The sequence below is a fragment of the Aethalodelphis obliquidens genome, unplaced genomic scaffold (genome assembly GCF_003676395.1).
Source record: "Aethalodelphis obliquidens isolate GAN/ISIS:26980383/991018 unplaced genomic scaffold, ASM367639v1 scaffold53, whole genome shotgun sequence".
Taxonomy (NCBI): domain Eukaryota; kingdom Metazoa; phylum Chordata; class Mammalia; order Artiodactyla; family Delphinidae; genus Aethalodelphis; species Aethalodelphis obliquidens.
In genome coordinates this window covers 3,092,461-3,104,804 of record NW_020837997.1, presented here as the reverse complement: position 1 = coordinate 3,104,804, position 12,344 = coordinate 3,092,461, and the positions used below count along the sequence as shown (strand labels likewise).

Here is a 12,344-nt window from a genome sequence, read left to right as displayed (position 1 = left end):
CTCTTTCTGACTTACTTCACTCTGTATGACAGTCTCCAGATCCATCCACGTCTCAACAAATGACCCAATTTCGTTCCTTTTATGGCTGAGTAATATTCCATTGTATATATGTACCACATCTTCTTTATCCATTCGTCTGTCGATGGGCATTTAGGTTGCTTCCATGACCTAGCTATTGTAAATAGTGCTGCAGTGAACATCGGGGTGCATGTGTCTTTTTGAATTGTGGTTTTCTCTGGGTATATGCCCAGTAGTAGGATTGCTGGATCATATGGTAATTCTATTTTTAGTTTTTTAAGGAACCTCCATCCTGTTCTCCATAGTGGCTGTATCAGTTTACATTCCCACCAACAGTGCAAGAGGGTTCCCTTTTCTCTACACCCTCTCCAGCATTTGTTGTTTGTAGATTTTCTGATGAAGCCCATTCTAACTGGTGTGAGGTGATACCTCGTAGTTTTGATTTGCATTTCTCTAATAATTAGTAATGTTGAGCAGCTTTTCATGTGCTTCTTGGCCATCTGTATGTTTTCTTTGGAGAAATGTCTATTTAGGACTTCTGCCCATTTTTGGATTGAGTTGTTTTTTTAATATTGAGCTGCATGAGCTGTTTATATATTTTGGAGATTAATCCTTTGTCCGTTGATTCGTTTGCAAATATTTTCTCCCATTCTGAGGGTTGTCTTTTCGTCTTGTTTATGGTTTCCTTTGCTGTGCAAAAGCTTTTAAGTTTCATTAGGTCCCACTTGTTTATTTTTGTTTTTATTTCCATTACTCTAGGAGGTAGATCAAAAAAGATCTTGCTGTGATTTATGTCAAAGAGTGTTCTTCCTATGTTTTCCTCTAAGAGCTTTATAGTTTCTGGCCTTACATTTAGGTCTCTAATCCATTTTGAGTTTATTTTTGTGCATGGTGTTAGGGAGTGTTCTAATTTCATTCTTTTACATGTAGCTGTCCAGTTTTCCCAGCACCACTTGTTGAAGAGACTGTCTTTTCTCCATTGTATATCCCTGCCTCCTTTGTCATAGATTAGGTGACCATAGGTGCGTGGGTTTACCTCTGGGCTTTCTATCTTGTTCCACTTTTTATTTTAAACCTTTTCACATGGGTATGTGCATGGGTTGTGGGACAGAGGTGAGAATAACGAGTGCCCCCTGGCTGTCAGTCTCACCCTCTGAGCTTTTACCCATCTTGTCTCAACTTTTCCCTGTGCCCTCCTCAGTTCCCCATTTTTGGTTTGTTTGGTTTGCTAGAGCATCTTTAAAACGATCCCAGGTATCTTTTCATTTCATCCATGGCTATTTTAATCACTGTGTTGAATGTTAACAGATACAGACTTGTGTTTTTTAGACATCGCCTCCGTGCAGCTCCCTGAGAGCACCCTTGCTGGCTCTCCACAGGCTCTTCACTGAGGCTAGTTCAAGTAGGGTCCACACAGAGCCACACGCGACATTCGTGTTAAGTCTGTGGTAATTTATAGCACTCCATTCTTCCCCTCGAACCATTCATCTGTTGAAGAAACCAGTTCATCGGTCCCAAGGAATTTCCCATGTTCTGCCCTGGCAGTCACTGTCCTCGTTACTTTCCACGTGGCAGCAGCTAGCTCAGGGCTTCTCGGCCTTGGCTTCACTGACATCTGGGGCTGGGTTACTCTGTGGTGGGACCATCCTGTACACCGTAGTCTGTTGGGCAGAGTCTCTGGCCTCCATCCATCAGATGCCAGGAGCAGCCCCCCACAACCAAGTCACGACATCCTAAAATGTCTCTGCGCGTCGCCAGTGTCCCCTGGGGCAGAGTCACCCAGTGGAGAACTGCAAGTGTAACTCGTTGCCTTACCCACTGCACTTCCTACAAACTGGTTGCTAGACCTGGAGGTGGATTTCGTAAGCCACTTCCTGTTGCTTCACCCTCGTAAGTGTTCTTCTCCATGGGGAGAGAGAAGAGGATCCCGGCCGTAAGCTTCCTTCTCGCCCTCGCCCCATCTTAGGGAAGAGGAGTTTCGGGCCAGGAGTCACACCTTCTCCCACGGGCCTGCCTGTTCCCCTGACCGTCACTGCCCTGTGCTCACCCTATTTTTTCTTACATGCATCAACATCTTTACTAAACAGGTTTCTTCACCCAAGTTGCGCCGCCCGCATTGGGGAGCTGCCTGGGGGCTGAGTGACCTCAGGGCGCGGAAGCCCCTGCCCTGCTGTGTTGAGGCCTTCCTACTGCCCACCACTGCCAGGCCTCCCAACTCATCCCTGGGCTCTCAGTCAAAGCATGGCACTAGCAGTGACACTTGTCCCGAGCAGCTCCTGGTTTCATCCTCCCTGCACTGCTAATGGGGGATGGTGTTCTGCTACTTGGGGTGCTGACAGGGCCGGTGTGGGGGTCGGTGCCTGCTGCTCAGGAGGTGCCACACTGGGCAGCTTGGCCCCGGGGGAGGGCGTGACCTGTGAGCCTGTGATGTGAGCGACAGAAGCCCTCAGAGGGTCTGAAGAGACTAAGCGTGTTGTGTGTAATGCTGCCAGCCTGAGGCGTAGCCCGTGCATGTACCAAGTGTGACAGGCATGGAGATGGGTGGTGGTGTGCCTGGGGGGTGTGTGTCATGGGAAGTTACATTATCTGGTGGCTTGTTAATCACCGTCTGAGGGCTGACCCAAAAGCTGCTGAGGAGACAGGGAAGTGGGCATTGCCCGGGCTAGTCCGTCAGTCCCTCTTGGTCCCTAAAATGTAGAGGAGGTAACAGCGTGGCAGGTACCCCTAACAAGCAGTGCGTCCCTGATCCTATGAGCTGTCAGTCCCTGCAGGGAACAGCCAGCCAGAGCTCAAGGAAGGACCATGTTTGCACGTTCAGCCCATGCACCACCAGGGGCGTCCTAGCTGCTGGGGTCCAGGGCAGGCTGGGTGGGTCTGGAGGGTGACGCTGGTCCTACTATAAAGACACCTCTGCCTGTTTGCTCAGAAGACACTGTTGGTACCACATCTACTTTCTGAAAGGGCCCACGAACCCAGGGGGACCCCTGTCTCACTCATACCACGGCTGCCCTCAAACCTTGCCTTCTCGGGCTTCCCTGGTGGCACAGTGGTTAAGAATCCGCCTACCAATGCAGGGGACACGGGAAGTCCATTATACATGTCACATTTGTATTTGTCACATTTGGGAGTTTGAGGCTATTATTCCTTTGGATATCATGCCCTTGGGATTCCAGTTACATGTATAATGGACTTCTTAGTACTGTCCCACAGTTCACCACGGCTTTTTTTTTGTAATCTTTTTATTTTCCCATATGCATGCACACACGCATATCTACAGAGTTCTTGTCGGAGTGTGCAAGCGGCGTGGGAAGACAGTTTTCACCTAACATACGTTTCTGGGCCATGGCCCCGCACCACCATCTACGCAGCACTCCATGGCAAGGTTCCAGAACGTCCCACGCAGCCTCGCGGCGCTCATTGCCGCGGTGAGACATCTGGACGTCTTCCTCATGTCCGGGCACTACTTCGGCTTTTCCGTGTTCCTACTCACACACACTGGCCTTGGGCGCCCGTGGTAATACTCCTCCCCTCATGCTTCCCACGCCTGGATTTCCCACCGTCTAGGGCCACGGGCTGGCCTTCCTCACCTCCCACAGTCTTCAGACACGCAGCCGGACTCACCAAGGCTTTGTTCATTTTCCTGTAGATTTTTTTGTGTGTGATTCATTTTGGGTAAATTGACATTACTTTGTCATCAGATTCACTAACCTTTTCTTCCACAGTGTTTAACGTTAATCCCACCCAGTAAGTATTTCATCAAGATACTGCATTTCTCAGCTCAAGAAGTTCCATGTGACTCTCCTCTGGTACTTCATATTCCTCTTCTCACCAGTTCAAGGTTCCCTTTAAGCCCTTGAGCATTTTAAATTTAGAATAGTTGCTCTAAAGTGAAACCCTTGTCTGATAATTCCATCTTCTCTGTCCTTTCTGGGTCTGTTTCCATTGACTGATTTTTCTCCTGGGTTAAGGTTCACATTTTTCTGCAGCTTCACATGTCTGGAGAGTTTTGGGTTTTGGATACTGTGTGTTGTAGATTCCATGGGATTGTCTGCTGGATTTTATTGTCTTAAAGCGTGTCAGTTCGGCTGGCTGCTGGCAGGCAGTTTGGTTAGCAGTGGATCAGCTGATCTTGGGGAAGCTTGTTTTTGAAATTTCTTAGTAAGGGGAATAAGAGAACCCCTTAAATGAGGGCTGGTTTAGCTCCACTGCTGAGTGGTGCAGTGAGGACTCCTCTGGGCTGGCTGTCTGTGGCGTCTCCTGGCCCATATTCCTGGGCTTGGGGCCCCAGCCCAGGGAGAGACCCGAAGCCTTCCTGGGCAGCAGCTCAAGGCCCCCTGCAGGTGCCAGGAGCTGTCCCTCTGCACTGTCCCTACCTTCATGGGCCTCTGCCCGCACGTGCAGTTCCTTCGGCCTCCCTGGCCCGTGGTCCAGAGGTTCCTGGAGGCAGTGAGCTGAGCAGTCCAGAGGCTCCCTTGGCCGTTTCCCTTCTTTCACATCTCTGGCCAGTGCTGCCTGCATTCACTTTGAAAGCATTGTTGTGTGTTTTGTCCAGCACCCTAGTTGTCACCAGTGGATGGCTTGTCTGGTCCCAGGTGGTCTGTCTGGCCCTGACATGGGGGCCTGCTTGTGAAGAAACTGAGAAGATTCAACGGGACAGCTATCTATCCATTCACCCCTCCATCCATCCAGTGAATATTTCCTGGGCTCGGGTGGCCCACCATGGCCTTCCAGTGGTGGAAAGGCCTGCCCCCTCTAAGTGGAGTGCAGGGCATGAGTCACCGGCCTAATCACCAAAATCTGCAGACAGAAGGTTGGAGGTGACTGCAGCAGACGTGGCTGTGTCCTCCTGGGGTCAGCCTGCAAGTCCCTGAAGGGCTCAGAGAACGGGAGGCTGCAAATGTGTGTACCACCCAGCACAGAGAACCTTGGAGGTGGCAGGTGGAGTTGGATCCTGGCCCTGTGTGGGTTTGGGCGAGTCATTTGACCCCCTCTGATGCCTGAGGTTTGTGGTGGAGTTTAGCAATAACAAGCCTAAATTCAGCTCTTAGCCTGCAGCCTGCAGGATGTGTTCCTGGGTGCCATGTACCCTGGTCCCGTGGTGCCCCCCCTGCTCAGGATGGCTCTGGGTCCCGAGCCTTCACCAGGCTGTTAAGACAAGGGAAGTGCAGGCGGGCTGTTCCTCAGGGATCCTGGATCTTTGGCTTTCAGTGTGGCCTGCCTACAGGAGGTTGGAAGTTGCCGGCCTGGGGCCTTGAGGCTGCTCTGCCCAGGTTTCCCCGGAACCTTCAGGAACAGCCAGCATCAGACCTGCACAGTGTGCAGCACTGCTGGTAGACCACAGCCACTCCTACTCCCACCAGCCCAGTGGCCACCCACTGGAGTCAGGCACAGGCCTTTGATGGGTGGGGCTTGTGTCCTGAGCGCACCCAGTGGACACCCAGCAACCTCCAAGTAAGGGTCCCCATTGGCGTCCACTGCAGCTTGCTGGTTGGAGCGGGAATTAGCCCAGATGGTCCTGTCCTGCCTTGTTTAACAGCAGAGGGTGGAAGTGGGGCCATGGCCCCAGGTGCTGGGAGGCACCTCTGTCATTGTGAGCGACCCATATGGCAGGGTTTCCAGAGGGGCCCGCGGCACTTGGGGTTACCCTCAGACTACCTGCCCCACTTTGAACCTGACTCAGAAGGAAGGGAGAGAGCCGATGAGTTTATCATGTGACCAGCTTCCTTCCGATAGTTTCTTGGAGGTGACAGGGCTGGATGCACTTTGAGTAATTCAAATAAAGTGTATTTGCTTCACAGTAAGCACCTGAAAACTTCTGTTTAAGAAGATGTTTTGATCTAAAACAGATCTCCATTTCAAGTAGCCCCTGTGCCACAACAAAACAGTAGTTGCCAAAGGCCACTTTGGTGGACGTTGAAGACGCACAAGTAGTTTTTAAGTACATTTTAGAACGCTTTAGAAAATTCTCTTTTCTTAAACCTTCTTGTAAAAATTTTAATTTTGTTGTGCTTCATTAAAATGTTATTGGGCCTCCAAGCTGGGAGTCTGTGACAGGTGGGATGGTCACATGCCAGTGTGCAGGACACTCCAAAATCAGAGACTCCTGCAGCCCTTGGAGAGGTGCCCTGGCCAGTGCCTGTGTTTCCTCCTGGAAACCGGATGCGGGGGACACAGTGGTGAGCAGGCAGCTTACCTACCGGCACCCCATGTGGAAAGGTCTGCAGAAAGGATCAAGGCTGTTGCCCCCAGGACAGAGGAAAACTGATGGGCGAGAGCCACAGCCAGCTTAGGCAGCTGCATTAACCCAGATCACTGAGGGTGGGCCCTCTGGTGCCAGCAGATGTGCTTTTGACTGCTCTTGGTCGCCAGCTGTTCGGCAGCATGGGCTGAGTGCCATTAGAATACACCTCAGGGGAGGGACTTCCCTGGCGGTCCAACGGTTTGGACTCTGTGCTTTCACTGCTGAGGGCCCGGGGTCAATCCCTGGTCAGGGAACTAAGATCCCACAAGCTGCAAGGTGCAGCCAGTCAGTCAGTCAGTAAACAGACAGCCACGGAGCAACTAAGCCCGTGTGCCACAGCTATTGATCCTGCGCTCTAGAGCCCGTGAGCTACAGCTATTGAGCCCACGTGCCACACTACTGAAGCCTGCACGCCTGGAGCCCATGCTCTGCAACAAGAGAAGCGACTGCAATGAGAAGCCCGTGCACCACAACGAAGAGTAGCCCCCGCTCGCCGCAACTAGAGAAAGCCCGCGCACAGCAACAAAGATCCAACGCAGCCAAAAATAAATAAATAAAATAAATAAGTAAATTTATAAAACAAACGAACGTACCTCAGGGGAAGTCCCTGGTGGTCCAGTGATTAGGACTCTCTGCTTTCACTGCCGAGGGTGCGGGTTCCATCTTTGGTCAGGGAACTAAGATCCCATAAGCCGTGGAGCGTGACCCAAAAAAATGGAAAAGAAGAAAAAAAAATACACCTCAGTCATTGACTCCTCTTTTTGTTCCAAAGTCTTCCAAATGGGGGCTCTTGTCCCCTCTGCTGGCACAGGGGCTGGTGGAATTTAGACAGGTCTTGGCTTGGTGTCTTTTTTGCTAATAACGATAGACAGGTGGCCCATCACCTACATGTGTGTGTGTGCGCGCGTGTGCGTATGCATGCACGCGTGCACAGTGGTATGAGTGAATTGCTCTGTTGTCGATGAGAAGGACCTGGCCTGATCCTCCTACTGGAGGGAGGAGACACCACAAGAACCCATGTGGCCCGGACCCTGGTTCTATGATGAAAGTCAGGCGGCATGGGGACACACGCTTGAAGCCAGCCCTCCTGGCGTAGTGGAGGAAGCTTGGGATTTTAGACCTCTTGGCTAACTGCTCTACAGTATAAAGTCTTATTCTCAGTGCCCTTGGGGATTGAATGACTTTGTGAGAAAAGAGTCTCCCAAATAACTTGCTTGACAACTAGGCCAGTTAAATGCTTCACTAGATGGCCCACAGGGAGCGTGTGATCCAGGGGGAGGATGGCCCACCACACCATCGAGTCAGCCAGGCACCAGGGGGGCTGCCCTGATGGAGTCTCTCCTGGGAAGGTGCACCCTTCTTAGTTCCTCTCCTTCGCTACCTAAATCCGGGCTCACATCATTGCTGATGTCATGGCCTCTGTCCCCCAAGCCCCTGGAACACAGAGGCTTTGCTGTGTGTGGATGACAGACACACATGGTGCTATGGTTAGCCCCGAGCTGAGTCTTGCATGGAGATCTGAACCGAGAGACCTGGGGGCATGAGAACCAAGTCCTGCATGCTCTTTACTACCATGGTGTCCCACGTCTCTGCTCCGGGCTTTGCACTTGCTGTTCCCTGGTCAAGAACACCCTGACTTCCTAGCTTTCATGATCAGGTGATGTCAGTAGAGAGCTCCGTAATGACGACCGACAGGGTGGCTTTACCTTGACGCTGTCTTTGCTGTGTGCTTGTGTGTTCTGCTGTTTCCCTTCCACCCACTTTACATCACTCTTGCACTGAAAATTGTTAACAGACGGGAGTCTCTCCCCATGTTCAGGTGGTGTTCCTCAAAGCCCACACGAGTCTTCAGAGAAAGACCCTCTGTATGCCCTAGGGCAGGTCGCAGCATTATGGAGGCATCATTTGTAACCCATAGAACTTCCCCATTTTAGGTGTATAGTCAGTGAGTGTTAATGTTCTACCCAAGAAGTTCCCCCCAGCCCTTCTGCAGCCACTCCCCACTTCCAGGCACTCACTGATCTTTAGTTTTGCCTTTTCTGGAACTTTATATAGATGGAATCATCCATCGTGTGGTGTTATATGTTGGGCTACTCTCACTTAGCTGGTGGCTTTGAGGTTTGTCCACGTTGTGTCCATCAGGAGTTCGTTTCTTTTTATTTCTGGGTAGTATTCTGTTGTTTCTCTGTCCACCAACTGATGGACATTTGGGTTGTTGGCTATTTTTTGAATAGTAAGAGTATTCTGCTATGTATGTTTTCTGTGCAGACATATATTTTCATTTCTCTTGGGTATATCCCTAGGAATGGAATTGCTGGGTCATGTGGTAACTCTGTGTTTAGCCTTTTAAGAAACTGCCAGACTTTTCTACAGCACCTTGTACGTTCCCACCAGTAAAGGACGAGGGTTCTGGGGTGTTGTCTTTTTTCTTTTAGCTAGCCCAGTAGGTGCCTGCGCCGTCTCTTCCTCACTGATGAGTAAGGGCTTCTGCCGTGCTTATTGGCCACCTGCAGGTCTTCTTTTTGATCTCTGTCTTTAACCCATTTCCAAGCAGAGGCCACTTAAATGTTGCATCTGCAGGGGCCCAGCTAGGCGGGGCCCCCACCGGTGCTGCTCCTCTAGTACTCTGAACAGCAGCCCAGGCAGTGGTCTGGTTGTGGTTTGCGGGACGGGTCATCTGGTCCTGAGCCTGCTTTGAAGGGACCTTGGCCCTTGTCTCAGCAGCACGGTGGCCCTTGTGCCTGCAGGGGCTGGAGCAGCACAAGGGGCTGGAGGACCTCCCATATCTGCCAGCCTGGCGGTGAGGAGTGTTGTGCTTTAGAAGTGTGGGGTGGTTTCTGGGGGGTCAGATCCCATGGAGGTAAGTGCTGGAGCTCCGTGTGACCTCTCAGGTCTGCTCCAAATGGCGGAGTCCTTGGAGATCCTTGGCAAAAGGGGAGGCTCCTGGTAAGCAAAGTGGGGTGAGTGTGTGGCCCACAGGGTCCAAGCTGGCTGAGCCCTGTCTCCCTCACATGCCTACAGCCCTTGGCCCACTTGGTGACGGGGTCACGGGCACCAAAATGCCAGTCTGCCCATTGGTTGGTTCTCCCCACGTGTATGTAGCTCCTCTACCCACCCAGGGCTTGCGGTGGGCCTGACATTCTGAGTGGGGAGCAGACAGGTAGCCACTCCAGATGCTCTGAGAGAGGCGTGCGGGGGCCCAGGTGGGAGAGCCTCCCCTCCCTCTAGGGGGCGCTAGGGTGGAGACCTGACAGGTGGGCTCTGATGGAGGTGGGAGAGCCCAAGACTTTGGCACCCTGTGGAGGAACTGGGGAGGACAATGGGCACAGAGGCCAATTTGGGCCCTGTGGGTTTGGGGGTAGAGGGAAGGGGTTGTGGTGACAAACCAGCACCACCCTGTCGGGTGATGTCTGCTACACAGAAGGTGGGTGCTGAGAGCCCCAAGATAGATGAGAAAAAGAGGTGCGACCCTCCATCTGGATCCGTGTTCTTTCTGAAATTCCACCAGAAGGCTGATCTCTGAATAGCTAAAGCTTAAATTATTTTGAGTTTTTTGGTGTATTTTTTCTTGTGACATTTGGAAATTCCGCCACTCCAAGTGCAGTGACAAGCTGCTCTGAAGCTGTGACGTGGGAGCTGGGCAGGCGTTGGGCTCTGTCCTGCCAGGGTGTTGGGGGGCAGGGCGTCACCTCATCAGCCTGCCTCCTGGCTGGTGGTGCTCACCCACCCCGATTCCTTTCCAGTGGGGTGTTTCTGAGGCAGGATGACCTGGGCTGTTGTTGGTTTTGGGCGAATGGTGAAAGGGGGCTGCCCATTGCCTGTATCTTCACTCTTGCCTCTCATGTGTACCTTCAGCCCTGGCCCCTGTGCCATCTGAGGAACTCCTATTGATCCTTCAAAACCCTGCTCCAGTAACCTTTCCTGTAATTTTCAACATGTGTGGATTTTATTTCACCCCTCCTGAAAACACTGTCCTTATCTGGCTCCTTGTATGACTGGGAAGTGAGTCTTTGAATTTCCAGATTCTTTATTGACATTTTTCCATCTTGCTTTTTTGCAGGACTCTGTTTCACTGAGACCTTCGATCCGATTTCAAGGAAGTCAGGGGGTGAGTCTTTTTTTGGTCTTAATCATATTTAGAATTGTGGAACTGGTGTGCTCCCTGCCCTGTTAGGGCTTGCTGGGCCCAGCAGCCGGCTGGGAGCAGTGTTTTGGCCCCATCCACTTTTGTGCCAGGCTGGGCCCTATGCTGAGTCAAGGTCTGCCTCTGGTTGCCTCCAGGCTGGTCCTGTGGCTGGGGCCACACCAACAGGCCATCTGTGGTCTGAAGGCAGCTCTCCTGTCCAGTGGCTCTTCAGTCTCTCCCACTTCCTTCCTGTAGCCGCCAATCTGACTTGATCTCTGTGCTGATTCAAAACTATGGCCCCAGAGCCCAAGCAAGCCTGGAACTGTGCCCCCCCAGGGTGGGACGCTTGTCTCTGTTGGTGGACCTGGGACCATGGGTGTTTGTCTGGCTTTTGGTACTGGGCAGGGGGGTTATAGAAACTCAACATTCCCATTTTTTCGTGAAAGGTATTTGATTCTAAATAACCATCTTACAGAAAAATTGGGGAATGGAAGAAAGGGTGGGTTGTCTATAATCCTTACCCCCCCAGGTCTTAGGACCCCCATATCGTCCACCTACCAAAGGTGCTTTAGAACACTTTAGTTTTTCTTCTAGTCTTCATTGCAAGTCTTTTTTTTTTTTTAAATCTGAAGAGTTGCCATATGTGTCTAAGTCAGTTTCCACCTGACAGCCTGCTGGCTTCTTACAGAACCAGGGGTTCTGTGGGTTTTGCCCCAGCCAGCATGCTCCAGAGAGATGGAGCCTTGAGGAGATATGTGTCTGAATGTGCAGATACATTGATACCAAGAGATTTATTGCAAGACATTGACTCATGTGGTAGTGGGGCTGATGAGTCTGAATTCCATGGGGCAGGTAGGAGCTGGCACTGGGGTTCATAGGTGAGCTTCTTCCTCCTCAGGGAGGCCTTAGTTTCCTTTTTAAGGCCTTCAGCTGATTGGATGAGGCCCACCCAGAGCATGGAGGGTCATCTCCTTAAAGTCCGCTGGTCGTGGGTGTCACTGCATCTACGGAGTACCTCCACGGCACACCCAGATTACCATTCATAGAGTCTTTGGGGGCTGTGGCCTGGCCAGGGGGACACACGAACTGACCATCACCCCGAGACCAGTCAAGGTCGGTGGGGCCCTTAAAGGCCCCAGGGCCCTCCCCCCGACACCCCCACCCCCCCGCCTCCCCGTGCCTCCTCTGGGGCTTCCTCCACACCTTCATTGGCCCCATCAGTCTTCTGCCAGTCACCCTTTTGCAGTCTCCACTTTATCTTCCCTGAGACATTTCCCCAGGGGTTGGAGGTCAATGCTGGGCTTGCTGCCAGACTGGCCCAGTGGCGCCCTCTTGTGGCCCATGATCGCTCTGTGCCCTCAGCAGCCGTGGGAAGATGAGGAAGCCAGTGCACGGATTGGTGTTCATTTATCCAGTGAGCGATGCTTTCTAGTCAGCAAGGCACCACGTGGCTGCTCATAGAAGCGCTGTGAGGTTCTCCTGGGTTGTACCCCGTGTCGCCCAAATTCCTGTGCAAAACCTAAGAGCCACATCCATTCAAGTTAGGGGTCCCAACATCTTAGTCTTAGACTTATGCTTTGCCCACATTTCCTTCCTTCTGGGCATTCTCATGTGTAATGGAGTTCCTAGAAGGTTCTGAGGGTGTGGAGGCCCTGTGCTGCAGCTCGGGGCAAGCCAGGCCATGAGTCTCCACTAAGAGGCTATTCCCTGTCTGAGACCATGTGAGGGCTGGAGGGGGCTGTGTGACAAGGGGGGTGCTTTCCCAGCTTGCTGTGAAGGATCAGGTGCTAAGTCTGCCCCTTATGACCTCTGGACCTTGTCCTTCTCCTCCTGGGCATTGATGGAATGTGACCATTCCTCCCTGCCAGGTGTGAGAGGCCTGGCCTGGTGCCAGGCACACGGCGGACTCTGTCCTGACCAGGCCATACCTGCATGGTCACCCAGAGCGGAGGAGGGGAG

General features: G+C 52.1%; 1 protein-coding gene across 2 annotated transcripts in view; it reads left to right on the top strand.

Moving 5' to 3' along the window:
* The window catches only part of ELL (elongation factor for RNA polymerase II), a 79,239-nt gene that overhangs the window by 40,578 nt on the left and 26,317 nt on the right, over positions 1-12,344 (top strand). For both annotated transcript variants that reach the window (XM_027084733.1, XM_027084734.1), the window contains one exon: positions 10,320-10,367. In XM_027084733.1, the coding sequence (XP_026940534.1) occupies positions 10,320-10,367 (48 nt within the window). The remainder of the gene's footprint in view (positions 1-10,319; positions 10,368-12,344) is intronic.